General features: G+C 41.7%; 1 protein-coding gene across 1 annotated transcript; it reads right to left on the reverse strand.

Moving 5' to 3' along the window:
* Positions 1-3,317: 3,317 nt before the first annotated feature.
* meis3 (myeloid ecotropic viral integration site 3) lies at positions 3,318-20,315 on the reverse strand. Its single transcript, XM_079678471.1, has 13 exons — positions 19,992-20,315; positions 19,486-19,585; positions 15,694-15,836; positions 14,273-14,477; positions 12,848-12,898; positions 12,697-12,747; positions 11,381-11,530; positions 10,798-10,906; positions 9,797-9,939; positions 6,745-6,821; positions 5,779-5,837; positions 5,198-5,284; positions 3,318-4,670 (listed from the first exon to the last, which is right to left on the reverse strand). Exons 2-13 carry the CDS (start codon positions 19,495-19,497, stop codon positions 4,483-4,485), a joined length of 1,275 nt encoding a protein of 424 aa, XP_079534597.1. The 5' UTR covers positions 19,498-19,585; positions 19,992-20,315; the 3' UTR covers positions 3,318-4,482.
* Between the last annotated feature and the right edge of the window lie 342 nt (positions 20,316-20,657).

The raw sequence follows: 20,657 nt of genomic DNA on the forward strand, positions 1-20,657 counted from the left end.
ATTTTATGTGGGTGTTAAAGGATAAATCCTGATCAAATATAACACCAAGATTCCTTACAGTCTCACTGGAGGCCAAATTAATGCCATCCATAGTTCATATATCTTTAGATAATTTGTTTCGTAGATTCTTCGGGCCAAGTACAATAACTTCAGTTTTGGTCGTGTTTAACATCAAAATATTTAAGGTCATCCACGTTTTTAAGTCCTTGAGGCAGTCTTGAATTTTATTTAGATGATTAATTTCATCAGGCTTGATTGATAAATATAGTTGAGTATCATCCGCATAACAATGAAAGTTTACAGAATGATTCCTTATAATATTGCCTAACGGAAGCATATATAGTGTGAACAAAATAGGTCCAAGCACTGAGCCCTGTGGCACTCCATGGCTAACTTTGGTTTGCATGGAAGATTCATCGTTGACACGTACAAACTGAGAGCGTTCAGATAGATAGGACCTAAACCAGCCTAAAGCAGTTCCCTGTATGCCAACTAAGTGCTCTAGTCTTTGCAATAGGATATCATGGTCGATAGTATCAAATGCAGCACTAAGATCGAGCAAGACAAGAATAGAGACAAGTCCCTTGTCAGAGGCTATTAGAATGTCATTTGTGACTTTAACCAGAGCTGTCTCTGTGCTATGTTGTGTTCTAAAGCCAGACTGAAAATCTTCAAATAAATCATAGTTTTTTAAGTAATCACACAGCTGTTTTGCGACTGCTTTCTCAAGAATTTTTGAGAGGAACGGAAGATTAGAAATAGGTCTATAGTTGGCTGAAACCTCTGGATCGAGGTTGTGCTTTTTAAGAAGCGGTTTTATCACTGCTACTTTGAATGATTGTGGAACATAGCCTGATAATAAAGACATATTCATAATATTTAATAAAGAAGTGCTAATTAATGGAAAAACTTCTTTTAACAGCTTAGTTGGAATCGGGTCTAAGATACACGTTGATGGTTTAGAAGAGAGAATCATTGAATTTAATTGTTCAAGGTTTATGGCTGAAAAGCATTCTAGTTTACTATCTAGTGTAATATTAGAACTTACGTTTCCGGGAGCTGTTGATAGGGTGATAGGTGTATATCAGTATGTAGTGTCTCTACTTTAAAGAGTCCTCTCCTGCTGATGTTCAGGTGTATATCAGTATGTAGTGTCTCTACTTTAAAGAGTCCTCTCCTGCTGATGTTCAGGTGTATATCAGTATGTAGTGTCTCTACTTTAAAGAGTCCTCTCCTGCTGATGTTCAGGTGTATATCAGTATGTAGTGTCTCTACTTTAAAGAGTCCTCTCCTGCTGATGTTCAGGTGTATATCAGTATGTAGTGTCTCTACTTTAAAGAGTACTCTCCTGCTGATGTTCAGGTGTATATCAGAATGTATTGTCTCTACTTTAAAGAGTCTTCTCCTGCTGATGTTCAGGTGTATGTCAGTATGTAGTGTCTCTACTGGGACATGTCTCCATGCTTTAATGTTCAAAAAGCTCTTTATTTCTCTCATACTGCCGGATGTGCTGCAGCACCTCTTTTCACCCTCTGTCTGAAACTAGAGCCCAGTCAGTTAGCAGACCAGCTCTGTTGTGATTGGTCAACCTCTTAGAGATATCCCGCCCCTTAGCCTATCATGTGTTGGAGCCTAGCCAATAGAAGTGCAAGTGTTACATAGTGAGATGTCTGGAAGTAAACAAAGGAGTGCAATGCAGGCGTTTAGGAACACACTACAGGAAAGGGAAAACCCCAAAACGCATGATTTTGAGCAAGAGAGTCTAAATAGTGTGGTCAGAAGCTGGGATGGGACCTTTGGCCCCTGGTCAGATTAGGCGTTGCCGCTAAAGAGATGTTAGTTTAGTTTAAGTTGTGATTGAAAGAAACCTCGTTGTACTGACTGAAGAGACATGTAACATGTTGTGAGAGAAAGAGAGGAGAGTAAACCCATCCTGCACTGAGAGTGATGACGAGGAGGAGGGACAAAGAGAAATGAGAAGTGAAGGATCGCTGAGGTCAGGACCCGGGTGCCAGGGAGAAGAGCCATTTCCTGTTGACCTCTGTCTGAACCCTGACCCCTGACCCCTCCCGCTCCAGGCCGAATGGGGGCAGGACGGGGTTGGCAAAGGATGGAGTTATGTGGATGTTTAACGTCTAAAGGGAAGTAGATCAGAGAAGGAGGTGACAGAGAGGATGGGAGCTACAAGAAGAAATGTTATGAAGGAAAATAGGAGGCGTTGGTTTAGTTTAGACTTATGGGGCAGCTTTAGGAGCCAACATGTGTATTATGCTTGAGCTGTTTATTTAAAAAAAATAAAGATATTGTCAATTACACTAATGCATAGGATAAATAATCGTGATCTAAATCATTTTAATAAATAATCGTGATCGAAATCATTTTTGTCGTCATTTTGGCCTTAATCGAGCAGGATTCTGGTGTACTCATTGGAGTAGCTTCACTTTTCTGTAGCTGGAGTGTAAGTAGATGGTCATTGAAAATGGAAACGTTGGAATACCTGAGAAGGTGTGCGTTTATATTGAAATTTTAAGGTGTAAAATAAGTCAAATGTCACCATTAGCTTTATAAAATCGACATACCTTTCATCACACACTGAAAAACCTTCTGTTTCTGTTGTACCTTGACCATTTTGTGTGTGTGTGTGTGTGTGTGTGTGTGTGTGTGTGTGTGTGTGTGTGTGTGTGTGTGTGTGTGTGTGTGTGTGTGTGTGTGTGTGTGTGTGTGTGTGTGTGTGTGTGTGTCGTGATAGCAAAATATTGTTCCTGAACACACCTACTGTAGCAGTAACAACCACAAAAGCCTGGCGCTTATTTTTCTGTTCTTCCCCATTTTTTCCAATTTAATCTAATTTCAAAAAACCTTACAGATGTGTCGTTAAGACCAAAATTAATCAATATTTCATTTGCCTCCTGATATTTGAGGACTGAGCCCATTTTGCTATTTCAATGACATTTTGAATAAGCACCCTAAAGAAACAAAATAATAATCTTTCAGTTTTTGTAAAATAAATTAATACATATTACCGTTTTGTTTTTTTAATGACAGGAAATGATACAAAACAACCTAGCCCAGTCGCCAATCAAACATATTTTTAACTAATATGTAATACTTTAATGCACAACATCTTCCCGGAGCAGTCTCCCCACAATCTGCATGCTTTACTGTAGTTGAGTTTTATGAAAAATGTCTTTCATTTCAATTTCCTCTATAGAAATGTGTTCAGCATTATATTAGCTGTACCTCTCTATACACTCGCTAACAGACAACAAACCGACCGAATCAGAAGAAACACACAAACAGATGACAAGCGACAAGTCTTACAAAAAAAACATTTTAATACTTTAACGGTATTTCCCGTAATCATTCAGAAATGTTTCAGCGTGGAGCGGAGAGGGAGCCGAATGTTTAAAGAGTCCTTTGGCTGCAGCTCCCCTCACACACACCGCTGTGACACAGAACAAATGTACTAGAAATGCTCAGAGAAGATTGTGTGTGTGTGTGTGTGTGTGTGTGTGTGTTTGTGTGTTTGTATGTGTGTGTGTGGAAATGGCTTTTGTGTGTGTAGGAAAGACCCTAAGGTATCGGACACCTGTTGGCGTCTTAAGGAGGTCAGTGGTACGCGAGCGAGGCAGACTGGAAGTCATTCATAGTGTTTAGCGTCATGCTAAAGGAAGGAAGAGCACTAATATTTCAACGAGCAAGCATAAATATAAAAATAGAATCAGAAAAAACAGCTTAAAGTAAAGGTGTGTGTGAAGGTGTGTGTGTTTGTCGTTGACAGTGTGCAGGAAGACGGGGAGTCGTGGAGAAGGCGTGCTCACAGGATCGTCCATGTTGCAAAATATTCATCGGTCTTCCTGCGGATCAGCAGGCATGATGGGAAGTGTAGTTTTAAAGCATGTGTCTCACCCACAGGACACAGTGGAGACGAGGGGAGGAAGCACTTCTACTCAAAAGAGGTATGGCTTAAACCTGTGGGTCCAGACTGTGTGTGTGTGTGTGTGTGTGTGTGTGTGTGTGTGTGTGTGTGTGTGTGTGTGTGTGTGTGTGTGTGTGTGTGTGTGTGTGTGTGTGTGTGTGTGTGTGTGTGTGTGTGTGTGTGTGTGTGTGTGTGTGTGTGTGTGTGTGTGTGTGTGTGTGTTAGCAAGCTACATTGAGGTCAGTGTCTTTCAGTGGGGAATGTAAACTTTCGTATCAATGTGTCGTCTTTTTTTTTCTTCTTTAAATAGGGTTCAGTTCAGCGTCCTACATACATATATCTCACCACACACACACACACTCACTCATTCATACTGTCATTTGCCCTTACACACACACACACACACACACACACACACACACACACACACACACACACACACACACACACACACACACACACACACACACACACACACACACACACACACACACACACACACACACACACACACACACACACTCTCTCTCTCTCTCTCTCTCTCTCTCTAACTCGCCCCACGACTAGTGTGCATGTATGTCCAGTCCCTGGGCGAGCAGCGGCTCTGCGGGGTGTGTGTGTGGGGGGGGGTGCAGCAGCATGGCGGGGTGGGGTCCCGGGTACGGGTGGAGGGAGGAGCCCGGGTGGTGAGGGTAGCCTGGCTGGGACAGTAGAGAGTAATCACCCTGCAGAGAGGACATCCCCTGGAGACCTGGGGACACACGGAGGACAAGGTTTATTTAATGAAGAGTGGTGCAGAGGTGATGGGTTTCTGTAGGCAGGAAGTTAGCATAGCAACGGCTTCCTCGGATAAAGCACTGGGATTTTGGAATATAAGCTCTGTGGCACACACACACGTCTTGTTCACCAGGATAATCTCCACAAATCTACAGCGCATTTATAATCGTAGAAGTGTAAATGCAATCTCCCGAGGTAAAAGCCACGCTATAAAGTATGACGTCACCATCGCTAAGCTAAAGGTGGCCATTTAGTAGTTTCATTTTCACTTTCATTGTCATGTAGTTAGTGCCGCTTTTTAATGACACATAGAAGGTTCAGACATTCACCAGTGGGGTGTTAACTGACACATTTTACAGAACAAAATCTCTTTTGTGATGCTGACTTATTATTGTAGGTATTGAGCACTGTTCACCTGGCAACACGAGGTTTTAATGAAGAGCCTTGAGATTAAACTAATAACTAAATATTCTGCATATAACAACCTTGAGATTTCTGTACCTGCTGTTCTGAGCCCGAGGTGAACCTGTCCGTCCAGTCCGTATCCCCCGAGAGCCGCTCCCTCTGGGCTGTAAGGACCCCCCTGACCTGTGGGACAACACACACCGTCACACATATACAACACACACCGTCACACACACACCGTCACACACACATATACAACACACACCGTCACACACACACCGTCACACACACATATACAACACACACCGTCACACACACCCCGTCACACACACATATACAACACACACCGTCACACATATACAACACACACCGTCACACATATACAACACACACCGTCACACATATACAACACACACCGTCACACATATACAACACACACACACACACACACACACACCGTCACACACACATATACACAACACACACCGTCACACACACATATACAACACACACACACACACACACACACACACACACACACACACACACACACACACACACACACACACACACACACACACACACACACACACACACACACACACACACACACACACACACACACACACACACACACACACACACACACACACACACACACACTTATAAACACCAACCTGAGCGATTTGACTGGTCGATCATCGGCTGCACTATTCTCCTCCTGGCGTTGATGAACCTGGAACATAAAGAGTGTGTGTTCAGGAAGCGAGATGGCCGAGGCCGAAGTTAATGAAGAAACGAGGCTGACCGGGAGACTATTAACCTTTTCCATTTTACAACCACTTAACCCGTTTCTGGGGGGAGAGTAAATCAACGTTAGGGCAGAGCAGGTATTGATCGCACTGTGATAATTGATTGATCGGGCCTGTGTGTGTGTGTGTGTGTGTGTGTGTGTGTGTGTGTGTGTGTGTGTGTGTGTGTGTGTGTGTGTGTGTGTGTGTGTGTGTGTGTGTGTGTGTGTGTGTGTGGCTGCAGCAGGGGTACAAATGCAAACATGCAAGTTATCAGATTACTAAATATATCGTTTAACATGTTACACACACTTCATTATTTGTGTACCGTGTGGTTCTCTGCACAGAACAATCTGAAAGAAGTGATTGATCCGCATACTAGAAATGTGTGTGTGTGTGTGTGTGTGTGTGTGTGTGTTTTCCTGTGCACCTAGGGAGTGAATAGAGGCAGTAAACCATCTGATTATTGGACATTGATTTGCTATTCAGTTTTATGAACATACCAAGTGGATTTGACTGTGCTGTTGGTCAGAGAAAAATGCTTAGCAGGACATTTGTTCTTCTGTTACGATCCCCTCTCTAATAAAGTAGATTATAGCTCCTCTAAAAGTCTTTAAAAAGCCACCTTTTATTAAACTGACATTTATATGTGCAAAATATCCACAATTAGGAGTTACCGAGGAAATAAATGTGACTCGTTAGATGCAGATGCAGTTTGTCTCCCTCACAGCAGCGTGTTATTGACGTGTGGTTAAATTGAAAGTTGACGCTTTCAGTTTACACATGACAGTTTAACGGATTATGGATGACGCCGCCGGGCAGAATTAGTGTATTGATTGAGAGTGCACTGACCAGTTGTTGACCTGTAAGATGGTCAGTCCCGTGTCCAGAGCCAGCTGCTTCTTCTGCTCCTCGGACGGGTACGGGTGCTGGGAGAGGACACACAGAGCGAGGGTTAAAGGAAGCAAGACAGTTCCTTTGATTTGATCAGAGTACTGCGATCACACAACCTAAAATACAGATCTCTCTTTGGTACAGCTGCTCATGTCATCCTTCTCTTTACCAGTTCTTTGTACTTTTAACTTATTGTTTACGCATGTATTTGTATGTGTGTATATGCATTTTTATTTGTAGAGATATATGTATTCATCTCTCTTCTTGGCCCTTGTTGGCGTGTGTTTTACGATATAATGAAAAAGGGAAAGTACTGTGATTACATTACGGGATATATAATAACAATAATAATAAATTATATTTCTATAGCGCTTTTCTTATATCTTAGCCCCCTCATCAGCAATCTGTTTGTGATTTTACCTTTTTAATATAATCCCCCTATGAATTTATTTTCAATTTATTAATTTGAGTATTATTTAGACAGTTTCTTATGATTAATGTTTTTAAAATAATATGCTTGTATTTATTTATTGTTATTTCTCCTTTCGTTCACGTAACAAAACAACTGATTTCTGATTTAAAGGTGGGGTAGGTAAGTTTCAGAAACCGGCTCGAGTGCACTAACATTTGAAAGTACACAGCCAAAAAGAATCCGCCCCTTCCTTCAGACTTCCTTACAGAGCACCTCCTCCGCGAGAGCAGGCTGCAGTAACGTTACATATCAGGCAAAGCTAAACACATCTAGGTTAGCAATACTACACAGCCAAAGCAACTCCGATATTGACTCTGTTTGACTTCTCCTAATTTCCACTTTCTTTTTGTTCTTAATTTGCTCCGTTACATTTTTTCTTTTGCGACCAGTAGACGATGTTAAACCTAACTCTGCCATGGTGAAAGTGGCCGCCTGTTGCTGGCGAGTCATTGAAGTACTGCTGCAATGCACGCCCAATGAGGGCACGAGATACATTTGTGCGTGCACGAGATGGAAGGCTGACAGACAGGGCGGCAATCCAATCCGTTTAGCTGGCCCGGCTAAACGGATATTCATTGCTATCGGGATGTTAAGAGCATTCCATGGAATATAACAAAAAGTGTATCTCGAGCCGGTTTCTGAAACTTACCTACCCCACCTTTAAGGCATTTAACAATTTCCTTTTTAACAAATGTGACTATAGCTATACGCTTGTAATTCAACCAGGAAACATGTGTGAAGCTACTGATTAAATAACATGCGTGACAGAAAGCTGGATTTTGGAATATTGCAGAAAATAAGATCCGTATACGTTTGGTTGAGCAGGATAATCTCCACATATTAGCAACAATTGTTAGCATTTTTTGAAACACAACTGCAATCACCAGAAGTAGAAAGCTAACGTTAGGCTACAACACGATCACATGACTTCACTTCACCCCCGCTAAGCTAAAGGCGGCTAATGTTAAGCGTGGTGACGTTTAGTCGTCTCATCTCATTCACACTTGTTGACAACCGCTGTTTTTTCGGTCAAACACAAGTGGAGTATTTTGCCGACCTATTTTTCAACGTAGAACAAAACGTGAAAGCGTGGCTTAACTACTGATCTTATTTCAGGCATTTAGCCGCTAATACATTTGGAAAAAGCAGACTTACAGGCGAGTGAACAAGAAGTGGTAAGGGACTCATTCTGCACCTCTTTCACATCTGCACTCACATGTTCACCCTCAGCAAGCCTCTCTGTATGTCTATCTCTCTCACACACACACACACACACACACACACACACACACACACACACACACACACACACACACACACACACACACACACACACACACACACACACACACACACTTACTGTATTAACTGGAGTGTAGCAACATTTGACCTGCCTCATTTAGCAGCTAATTACCTTGCCAACAATTACTCACTCCATTTCTATCACTTCCACAGTTACTCAAAAGCGAGCATATTCACATAATCACATAATCCCCTGATTTATCATTTCATTTAATTGACCTCCATTACACACTCTGCTCCCCTCTCTGATGTTTGGCCTCACACTAAATCCTCTCTTTCTTTTGTTACAGCTCTTGGGTTTTAATTATTGCGGAAATTCATTGTTTTTATGAGTAATAATTTGTCTTTTATGTGGTTAATAACCAGAGATGGTAGAAGTACTCACATCCTTTCCTCAACTAGAAGATACTCGTGTTTAGAAATACTCTGGTGAAAGTAGAAGAACTGACTAAACTTCTTTACTCAAGTCAAAGTAAAGACTTTGAAATGTACTTCATTAAAAAGTACCCATAACTCCCAGCTGTTTTAAAGAGTACCTGACCTCCCTTTATATTAATAGAACAATAATGTCATTGTTAGCTAATGAATGTTTCCATGGTGACCAACGGCAACATGACAACGTTTTCATTGGTCCCTCTTCTTTAGAGAAGACCAGGAAATGATGGATACACGGATCGTGTTCAAATCAATAGGCACGCAATGACTCTAAATAATAATGATCACGCCACCAAACACACATTCAGACTAAAGGAACCAGCCTGTTTGGAAAATGAGAGAAGTAGAAAGTACAGGTATTTGAGTTCAACATGTAAGAAGTAGAAAGTACAGGTATTTGAGTTCAACATGTAAGAAGTAGAAAGTACAGGTATTTGAGTTCAACATGTAAGAAGTAGAAAGTACAGGTATTTGAGTTCAACATGTAAGAAGTAGAAAGTACAGGTATTTGTGTTCAACATGTAAGAAGTAGAAAGTACAGGTATTTGGGTTCAACATGTAAGAAGTAGAAAGTACAGGTATTTGTGTTCAACATGTAAGAAGTAGAAAGTACAGGTATTTGAGTTCAACATGTAAGAAGTAGAAAGTTCAGGTATTTGGGTTCAACATCTAAGAAGTAGAAAGTAAAAAGTCGTCAGAAAAATAAGTAGTGGAGTAAAGTACTGATACCAGAAAGATGTACTGTAACAAAGTATTTGTACTCCACTACTTCCCACCTCTGGGAATAACGTGCTCTCTCACCTGCAGGTGTTGGAAGAGCCAGGCTCTCATGATGTTGGTGGCCACTTTGGGGAAGATGCCTCTCTTCTTGTTGTTCCTCCGGTCTCGGTCCGAGTCGTCGTCGTCTCCGGTGCTCGGGGAGCCGTCTCCGTCCAGACCGTCGCCTGCAGAGAAACATCATACCACGGACTGTTTGACTCTTGATCAGGGTACAAGTGATATGAGCTCACCGTTTCTGCAGACATGTTGTATTCATTTGTAAACAAACTCTACATTTGTGTAAATTAAACAACCCTTTTGAAGCTTTTCTTGTGGAAGTTATCATATAATTCCCAGATTTGAATGCAAACTCTCTCTATTTGTTATATCTATACACCAACAGTCAATTCAAAGGTGTTATCGTCATACTCACATAAGCTACCGTGTAGAAATGGCAATGAAAGTCTTCTGACCTGAGCTGCTCCAACAGTCCATGCATTCTTAGGTGTTGATTAATTAAAAATGGCCATAACAAGTATTTCCACTTTGGAACGATCACTACAATAATTAAAAAATAATGTGTCTTTTCTTTTATTATATGTTTTTCTAATGCAATGCCTTGCCCCCCCAAAAAGTCCCATTTTGTAAATTCACATGTAATCTAGGAATGGATCACAATATATCATATTTTATTATTTATCATATTTCTTGCATTATTTATTGATGGTCTGAATAAGCTGTTAAATACGTCGCTAGCAGAAGGTTTGAGGAAACGGAAAGGCTGTCACTGCATCGATGATACCACTCGGAAACACTAGGGGAAACGTGTGTGTGTGTGTGTGTGTGTGTGTGTGTGTGTGTGTGTGTGTGTGTGTGTGTGTGTGTGTGTGTGTGTGTGTGTGTGTGTGTGTGTGTGTGTGTGTGTGTGTGTGTGTGTGTGTGTGTGTGTGTGTGTGTGTGTGTGTGTGTGTGTGTGTGTGTGTGTGTGTGTGTGTGTGTGTGTGTGTGTGTGTGTGTGTGTGTGTGTGTGTGTGTGTGTGTACCTATGTCGCTACAGTTGTCTGCTGTGCTGTGTGAAGGCAGGCCACAGGTGCCCGGTGTTCCCAGAGGAGTCGTGGCGCACTCATCCGGCTCCCGTAACCACGAAGCATTCTGCATGACGACAGGAGAGACATGGAGGAGAGGTTAGAGGAGGAGGGAGGAGGAGGAGGAAGAGGAGGGAGAGGTGGAGGAGGAGGAGGAGGTGAACTCCAAAAAAATTATTTTTCACGTCTATCGTCAAAGATATGAAGTTCTAATCCTCGTCGTTATGTTTCCATCCCATAAATGTATTTGACCAGATTCTCTCATCCTGCATTCACTAAGTCAGGCATCACACGGTTCTTGTTCAGTATGCAGCTGTGCAAGTGAAAGCTGGAGTGTCTTCTCCTAGTTTAATTTAGTTTAGTTTATTGATCAACTGTCACAACAAACAGTAAACTTGGCAGCTTTATCCAACATGTCCAGCTGTTGTCCCCGGCCAGATGATAGACACCTTTTTAAAATCACAACACATCAACAAGCATTAGTTAGAAAGAAAGGATGACTACTGCTTCCTGTTTGACAGGTTACTCTCTCGGCTCTCACCTGCTCCGACAGGCTGGTGCAGGACCCGGTGAAATCCTCCACGTCGGACTTGGAGCCGCCGTCCTTGTCGTCCATGATGAGGTCTGTGGGCATCTTGCCCTTCAGGCAGGTGATGTACCGATGGCAGAAGTTGTCACACAGGTCGTGGACCTACAGGGACAGATTTAAAGGCATGAGTGCAGACTGTTAAAGGTGACATGTCATGCTTTTCCCGTTATTACCCGTCCCCTTGTGTGATATGAAGGTTTTTCTGCATGTAAACGGTGTGCAGATGGGGGGGGGGCTGCAGCGAGCCGTTTAGTGGAGAAAGTGAATACTGCTGAATACACATACTTCACAGAGATGCTGTATGCGAAACCAATGTGAGTTTGGAAAATTGCACAGTATTTTTTATTTTAGTATACCTCAACAATGGAATTATGATGAGTGGAAATGGCCATGACACCTCTCCTTTAACAACACTTCCTGAAAGGGTCCTGGTAGTGGTTGAACAGCTTGATTGTCATATGCAGGATAGCTACAGCGTAAAAATATAATCTGAATCCTCAGCGCAACATACAATATACTTTAGACATAATATAATAGGATGATTCATCGTGCAAGGGAACATGGTTTGAGTAAACTGTAGTGCTGATAACATTTAGGGATGGTTGCATTTGTGTCCCACCTGTGACATTTCTAATAATCCATGCCTCAAATGCTAACACATGCACTTCATATGTTAATATACATGCCCTAAGACAACATTTCAATTAAGTTGTAGGAAAAGTGGCTTCAGTAGCTCTTGCGCAACCCCTAAAAAAAGCGACTTCCATACTCAATACTGTGGACAATCCCCACAGGAGAAATTTGGGGTGAAGTGTCTCAGGGACACAACGACATGCTGACTGCAGTGGGGTTTGAACCTGTGACCCCCTGATCCGATCACCAACGCACAACCCACTGCGCCACACGCCTCCTATCATTTAAAATAGGCTTTTTAATTAACTTTTTGCTATTATTTTGTATCTATCTCCTGCAATGATCAAATGTTATTTGTATCAAAACATATTTTAAATAACGGTACATTTTCAATAGGAGTGTGTGCTTCAACATGCGTTCTTGAGGACACTTTTGAAACTCTTTTAAAGTCTTATCAAATGTTCCCTCTCAGATTTACTGAAAAACCAGCGAAACAGTGTTTTTTATTGAATAAATATTCAGTTAAAATACAATAATCCAATTCTTTTTTTTATCGACTGACACACCTTGATGTCAGACCTCCTTACGAGCTCACACACATACAAAACCAAATGTTAGTGTTCTCTCCCGCTCACCTTCTCTAACTCCAGTAAATGAAAGCGCAGAACTTGAATGGCCTGGATCATCTGTGGGAGAGGAGACAGGGGATTCATTATTAACTCGTATCCCACAATGCATCTGTGGTGGTAAAAGCATGTTTCGGTGTGATTTCAGTGAGCATCGTACCAAGTTGTCCAGCTCAGGATTGGAAGAAAATATGGGCTTCTCGGATCGGATCTGCGACACAAAATAAACATGATCATTAATCTTTATTTATACAACAACAACAACAACAACAACAACAAGGCAATGAAAAATGCTCTAACACATTAGGATAAAGGGCAAACGAAACCATTATAAAATGTCATTTAAATACATTTCAAGATTAAGAAGCGAAGAGATGTGTGTAGATTTGTATATTCCTCTTTAGTTCTAATTTCATAATAGTTTTTTAAAGAGTTTTCTGTAATACTTCTATTTTTTGTCCTTTTCTTACAATTGATTTTGTTTATGTATGCACCATTATCCCCAAAGCAAATTCCTTGTATATGTAAACCTACTTTGCAATACACCTGATTCTGATTTTGATTCAAATACAAGTGAAAGTTGAGTGTAAGTGTAAAAGTTGTTTAGTTGGATAGTTTTGACCAGATTTCGTGACTCGATAAATCATTTAAAATCCTTTTTTCGTGCGGAATGACTTATTTCCAAGATATCTATAGGCATATCTCTGGAAAAAAAATATATTGGAATTGGTGTAGGATTCTTTCAACGAGTTCCTTGTCATTTGCTTAACCCTCCTATTGTCTTCATTTCCCCCCCTTACTTTGGTGTTTGTGGTCAAATTTGACCGGTTTTAACTGCTATTACATTAACACAAAAACCATTAATCATCACCACATTTCATTGAACACCCTTTCAAACTGTAAATATTGTATCAGACTACTGGTATACATGAACAACTGCAGTACATATACAAAGAACAGACACTGAGTGCCAGGTGTGATCCATGTGGGGGGATGGGCACATAAGAGCGGGAAATGTGTCAAATTGTTGTGTGTGTGTGTGTGTGTGTGTGTGTGTGTGTGTGTGTGTGTGTGTGTGTGTGTGTGTGTGTGTGTGTGTGTGTGTGTGTGTGTGTGTGTGTGTGTGTGTGTGTGTGTGTGTGTGTGTGTGTGTGTGTGTGTGTGTGTGTGTGTGTGTGTGTGTGTGTGTGTGTGTGTGTGTGTGTGTGGGGGTGGGTGGGTGTTTTTGTGGGTGTGTTTTATCTGATCTGGATGGTTACTAATTCCTTTTCTTTATGGCGGTCATGACCGGGAACACCATGGGTGTTACAAAGTTGACTAAATCATCCAAAATTCAATGAAGGTGGTGATCAGCAATGTTATATGTTCAAATGTCTACTGTGAAGGATATCATAAAGCCTTAATGCAACCGAATGTAAAACAAAAAAGTTATGATTGATGAAAGTAGTCAATCGGTCAGATTTGACCCGAAGACAGGGTTAAGAGATGCTACTCTACATTTTGTACTGAAAAAGTTTTTGTACTAATTTGATTCATTGTGGAGAATCGTGATTTTTACAGATCGGCTGTTTTAAAGGACGCTCACCTGCTTTGCAAACGCGGCGATGTCATCGTTGAAGGAGTCGGAGGAGCAGACGTCGCTGTGATTGGTCATGCCGTGATTGGTCATGCCGTGATTGGGCATGCCGGGGAGGTGGGAGGTGGCCGAGAGGGAGGCGGAGTCTCGAGGGGAGCAGGTGGCGAGCTCACACTTTTCAAACACTAAGGCCAGCAGTGGAAACAGTGGGTGACTGTGCACACACACACACACACACACACACACACACACACACACACACACACACACACACACACACACACATACACACACACACACACACACACACACAAACAGTTAACATACTTTACATAAACACGGTAACAGTTGACATAATGTACACACGATACATTCACAGAAGGTGCAACAGGAAACTTTATAGCACAGTATTTATGAACAGCTGTAAACACATGTATTTTCATATTCAGTACACACACATATACACTCTCTGTTAATCTGGTAATGCTGCACATGTAATGTTAACAACTATGGCAGGGTGCATGAATCATTATGTCCACTATAGGGCTGCGCAATTAATCTAAATCTAAATATGGATTGGTGCCATATTCATATCGCAGGAAGCATAACATTTCTTAAAGGCTAAATATGTGTTTAGATACCAATTTGAATGAAGTAGCTTCAGTACGGAAAAGGACTAGGGCCACATGTGACATTTCCTTTTTTGGATCTGGCCAAAAGTGATTTTTTTTTTTTAAGTCCTGAGAAAAAGTCAGAATTTTGAGGTAAAAAGTCAGAATTCCGAAAAAAACAACTCAGAATTCCCACTTTTTTGTTGAAATATTCCGAATTAATTCTCAGAATTCTAACTTTTTTCTCAGAATTTCAACTTTTTTCGCAGAAATCTGACTTTATTCTCAGGAGTAAAAAAAAAAACTGTGGTCAGATCTAAAAAAAAGATTCCCATTTGGCCCTAATCCCTTTCCGTACTTCAGCGATATCACAGTCTACACATGGTATTCTGTAGACCTCAAATAACATATTTGTTTGCTACAGATTCTCTTTAATATATCTTCCAACTGATCTCCAATATCGTGAATCATATATCAATTTCTATATCAGAAAATAATCAACTAGTTATATTTTGTGTTTAGGGGTATCGTCAAAATCTGGAACAAACTCCCAGAAACCTGCAGGTCGGCTGTAACTCTCACTACTTTTAAATCCAGGCTGAAGTCTTTTCTTTTTGCCTCTGCTTTGAATTGAACTATTCACATCTTACACTGCACTGTAACTTTTATGCATGTCCTGTATTATTCATATTTTATTATCTTTGCCTTTTAATGTTTCTTAATGTCTTTCATTCACTTTGAATTGCCTTGTGTTGAAAAGAGCAGTCTAAATCAACTTGCCTTGCCTTACACACGTATGGGTTTCACACACTCTCTTACCCATAGATCTGGTCTTTGTGGTGTTTGAGGGAGTCTGGGATGATGGGGGGGCCGTAGTGGGGGGGAGGAAGCGTCCTGACATCGTCCGCGTACCCCCCCAACGACATGCCCTCCGACCCTGAGTAGTGCACCAGCTCTTCATACTGAAACACAATTAGACGGGAAAAAAGAAAACATGAGACACGTTGGACATCTGCGCCCCTCTGACATCAAATCATATTTTATTACGCAGCCGGGCTGTCACAGCCAGGAGCTGCTGGGCTTTTATGTTAATGTGTCTGAACTCCTGGACACATTATGTACTGCTTTTTATTGTTATAGTTAAATAATGCATGTTGTGCTTACTGCTAATGTTGAAAATCACATTATAGATTAGGTGTTTGGAGTAAAATGTCACAAAATAGTCAAATAAGTCCTTAAATATTTTTTCTAAAGCCCGTGTTGACATGTTACATTTTTCAAAAAGTCCAAAAACCAATTGTTATCTTTTTACTATTATAAAACACTATGAAAATCAACAAATATTAAGACTCAAGATCTGGAACGAATGCCTTTTGGGGTCAATGGGTCAATATCAACAATAAAACAAATGTGTGTGTGTGTGTGTGTGTGTGTGTGTGTGTGTGTGTGTGTGTGTGTGTGTGTGTGTGTGTGTGTGTGTGTGTGTGTGTGTGTGTGTGTGTGTGTGTGTGTGTGTGTGTGTGTGTGTGTGTGTGTGTGTGTGTGTGTGTGTGTGTGTGTGCGCCAATTCCTTCTTATTTTTCCCTTAATGATGGATCACATGCTGCTAATTGTGCCACTCTGAGGCTAATTAAACCCATTCAAAAGGCATTTGGATAGCATCAAAAATGCAAATCAAGCCGAGATTCAAAATTCTTGGAAAGTCTGTGTGTTTGTGTTTCAGAAAGGGAAAGAGGAGGAAGAGGAGGAGGCGATGAGGGGAAGAGTGTCGCTGCTAATATCCTCTCCTCCCTCCTCGACTCAGACAGGAGCCGTGCTGAGTCGTCGCTCACATCCCACTGTGACAGCCACACACAGTCAGTGAGTCAGACACACATATGGCACACACACACACACACACTGATACAACACAGACATCTTGTACACAGCGTCATGAATATACATGTCTGGCTGCCTGTGTTACAGAGCTGCTAATTTGTGCCTCGCTGCAGCTTGTGTCTCCGAGGCGACGCTGCTCAGGTCAGCAGATCTGCTTTGTGCCGGATTAAAGGACCACTGGGATGACACACACACACACGCACACACACACACACACACACACACACACACACACACACACACACACACACACACACACACACACACACACACACACACACACACACACACACACACACACACACACACACACACACACACACACACACACACACACACACACACACACAGCGCCTGCTAGTCGACCTGAACACCTTTTAACTTCTGTGTTATTTTAACCAAGCCATAAAAGTTATTATCTGCTTAGCGGTGTGTCTTTCTGTGGGCACTTTTCCCCAGGCGGGCTACCACAAGAGGTTGTGGTTTCAGGGAGTGTGTGTGACTGTAGATAACATCAATGGCTCTTTTGCATTATGTTCTTGTTATATTCATCGCTATACTTATATTTTTGTAACCCTTTTTTCATAATGTCATCATTCCAAATGGCTCACAGAGAGGATAATTGTCAAAAACTGTCACATGTGGGATGATTTGTGTCGTTATTTGTGGAGAATACACTTAAATCACACAGCAGCAGTGAACCCCAACATAAATGTAATTATTTTTTACACTTTCTCTCCATGCTGACCTCTGGGAATTTAAATAAATGTTAAATTAAATCAGTCCTGTCCATGTGCCTGCATTGACCTCCTGTGCATCCCACTGCAGGTCCCCTGGAGGTCTCCGGACCTCACTTTGGGCACCACTGTCCTAAATGGCTTATCAAATTGTTGTATTCCAGAGACCCATATGGCCACCGGGATCACAGAAAGCACCTGCTCTGAGGCCCAGGCCCCGGGACACCTTCTAGTTTTTATGGAGGCTGTGGCTATTAACACAATCACCGCTATCGGATTGCGCGTCTCTCTTTACGCGCGGCTCCTATCGGGTTTCTGTGCGTCAGGCGGATCAAAGCGCACGAGTCGAGATGACAAATTCCGCGAATTTTCCCACTTTTTCTAAAAAGTCACGGAGCGGGTAAACAGCGTTCAGATGTGGGTAATTGTTTTATTCCAACTGGCCTAACAAGCGTTTTTTCAGGCAGCTTCAGCTGGGAACACACGAATAAAGTGCAGCTTTGTAGAACTGGATTGACTCATAAGAAAAGGCAGGAAATTAAGACGAAATTGCTCATATTTCAGGCTCTTTATACGTCTTAGTAAGTTAATAAACCTTCATTTTTAATAAAGAAACACGGCTCTGTAAAATCTACATGTTTTACTTTCGTCGAAAACAAGGGCTCCGTTTCTCATGAAAATAAGCAAACTAATTCCTCCGTTTTCTCAGTGCACCGATTTAGAAAAAGGGAAATTAAATGTGCGTTTGCTTAAAAGTTCGTAGTTGTTTCTTCACGTAAATTAGCTAAACGTAGGTTGCAACAAACTAACGAAACGAGCGAAAGTCTAAAAAAGTCATCACACATTTGTTGAAGCTTACAGTTTTTCTCAACGGTTTTTGCTACAGGTTTATAAAATGAATAACTCCTGCACTTAGAGCACTTAAAAAAACCATCAACAACTGGACTTTCCTCCACAAAATACAACTTTAAAACTCTAACAGCAGACGAACACTAGACATGCATTTCTTAAAACGTCACCATATGTTTATTTCACAGCCTTATGAACATCGAAAATAAAATGTAAAAAGTTGAGTGGCTCAGTGAAACACAGGCCTAACATCCTCACTGTTTAGCATGCAGTAATTGTGTATGACCTGTGTCTGTTTAAATAAACACCCAGAAAGTATTTTTACTTTTACCAGCAATGAGCTATTTTATTATGTATTGACCCCACGTTTAGTTTAAGCTGTTGAATGGATTAGCTTTTGTTTGTGTGTATTGCACAGTTCCTCTTCTCCTTAGCTCGTTATTCTCTGCTATATTTGTATACAGCAGTGATTTTTATATCACACTGTACATGTCTTATTGCTCTCCTGGACAATTATGTATATTTTTCCACCCCCAGCATGCATGCAGGGCAAAAAAAAAATAACTCGCCTACTTCCCAAGCTCTCTCTGAATGACCACTCTAACCCATGCGTGCCATCATTACGCCTGACTGACATTGCACAATACATCTATATTATTCTCAGAGGAGGGAGAGATATTAGATCTTAAAACATTTCCTCGTTAAGTGTTTTCACACATTTCTGCTATCTACATTGCATGTTAAATACACAACCTAGTCGAGCTCCAATGCACGTCAATTAGGGATTATGCCTGGTCAAATTGTAACTTTGCAGCACCGTAAAGCGCTTACAAATACACACAAATATATATAAGCAGCTTTTATTTTAGTTTTCAGTGCAAAAGAAAGGCAGGTTTTGCATGTTGTTGTTCCCTAAACATGAAGTCCATGCCAGTGCAGTCCACTAGTCTGTTTCCAGCGGGCCTCGTGTTTTTATGGCTGCTACACCCGAGCAGAGAGCCATCAGTGCACAGAGGATTCCCAACATATGCCCCCATTATGATGCTTATCTAATTAACCTCCTCTCTTTTGTTATAAAGGGTGTGTTACCCTGCCACAATCTGGTGTAAATCATTATCATTTTTAAAAGAAAATTCAGCAAACATACCCTCTTCTCCATGCGACCCGAGAGCCAGTCCTACACCGGAGAAGATGATGCTCTGCTCGGCTAGTCCAGCGAGCTTTGCCCCCTTCTTCTGGTCCTGGAACTAAAAGTAAAAAAAAATATTATTGTTTTTATTGCATGAGGCTGTAAACATGATAATCATGCACAAAACGCATACAAACAAAAACAATACTGTGGTTAGAAAAACTGTGAAGAGCTGTGTGTGTGTGTGTGTGTGTGTGTGTGTGTGTGTGTGTGTGTGTGTGTGTGTATGTGTGTGATGTGTGTGTGTATATGTGTGTGTGTGTATGTGTGTGTGTTTACTCCGAGCCCATCGCGTTTTATATTACAGCATTATGATGGGAGATTTGATGGTCCTTGTTTACACTGGTCGATGTGAGCGTAATGGTTCATAATGCACTCAGCGGTAATGAACGCTGTACATAATAAAACTCGCAGCCTATTATTGGTTTATGTTTCCGGTAAACGGTGTAAAAAAAATGTCCCACCGAGAGGGTAAATATCCAGTCCTGTTCGGGTCGGTGTGGTCCGAAGCTCCGGGAGGATGTACCGGTTCCTGCAGCTTCTCGCCCCCGCCTGGTGCGCCTCTCGCTCCGGGTCGGGGATGCTCGGTTTTACGGGAGGGTTTGTGGGCAGAAAGCGTCCCTTTTAGCTTTTTGGCTCCTTGTGCTTGCTGTCCGCGCTGCATATACGGCGACAGGCTGGAATATGTCACGACTTGATAGGGGTTTTCTGTCTCAAGAGGACAAGAAGAAGGAGGAGGAGGAGGAAGAGGAGTGGTGGTGTTAGTGGTGTGTGGGGAGGTTTCCGAGGGTCAAAACGCGACGGGGTCTCTTTGGCCCTCCTCCCTCCATCCCTTTACTCCTCCTCCTTATCACACACACAAACAACAGAGAAGAAGAAGGAGGACCCCCTCGATGGTTTTATCTCGCCTCTCCTCCGGGCTGATATCACTCCTGCATCCCTCGCCGCTTTCTCCACATACCTGCCTCGGCTGCACCACCGTTATCTCGGGATAACCCGGGAGAAAGACCCGTGATAACGCTCACTAGTGGGATTGAGCATGTTTAACAGAGTCCATTAAACCCATGGTGAAACGATTAAGTTGATAAGAAAATCCTTAATTTGATCATATTATAAAAGTGCGTAGGCCT

This window comes from Notothenia rossii (assembly GCF_949606895.1).
Source record: "Notothenia rossii genome assembly, chromosome: 4".
Classification (NCBI taxonomy): Eukaryota; Metazoa; Chordata; class Actinopteri; order Perciformes; family Nototheniidae; genus Notothenia; species Notothenia rossii.

What these genes read in the sequence shown, in the direction of transcription:
- meis3 (XM_079678471.1), bottom strand. An exon ending in CACAAAGACCAGATCTATGG is followed by an intron (nt 14,478 to 15,693) that starts GTAAGAGAGTGT and finishes GTGTGTGCACAG; the next exon opens with TCACCCACTGTTTCCACTGC. An exon ending in GCACCAGCCTGTCGGAGCAG is followed by an intron (nt 10,907 to 11,380) that starts GTGAGAGCCGAG and finishes GTCGTCATGCAG; the next exon opens with AATGCTTCGTGGTTACGGGA.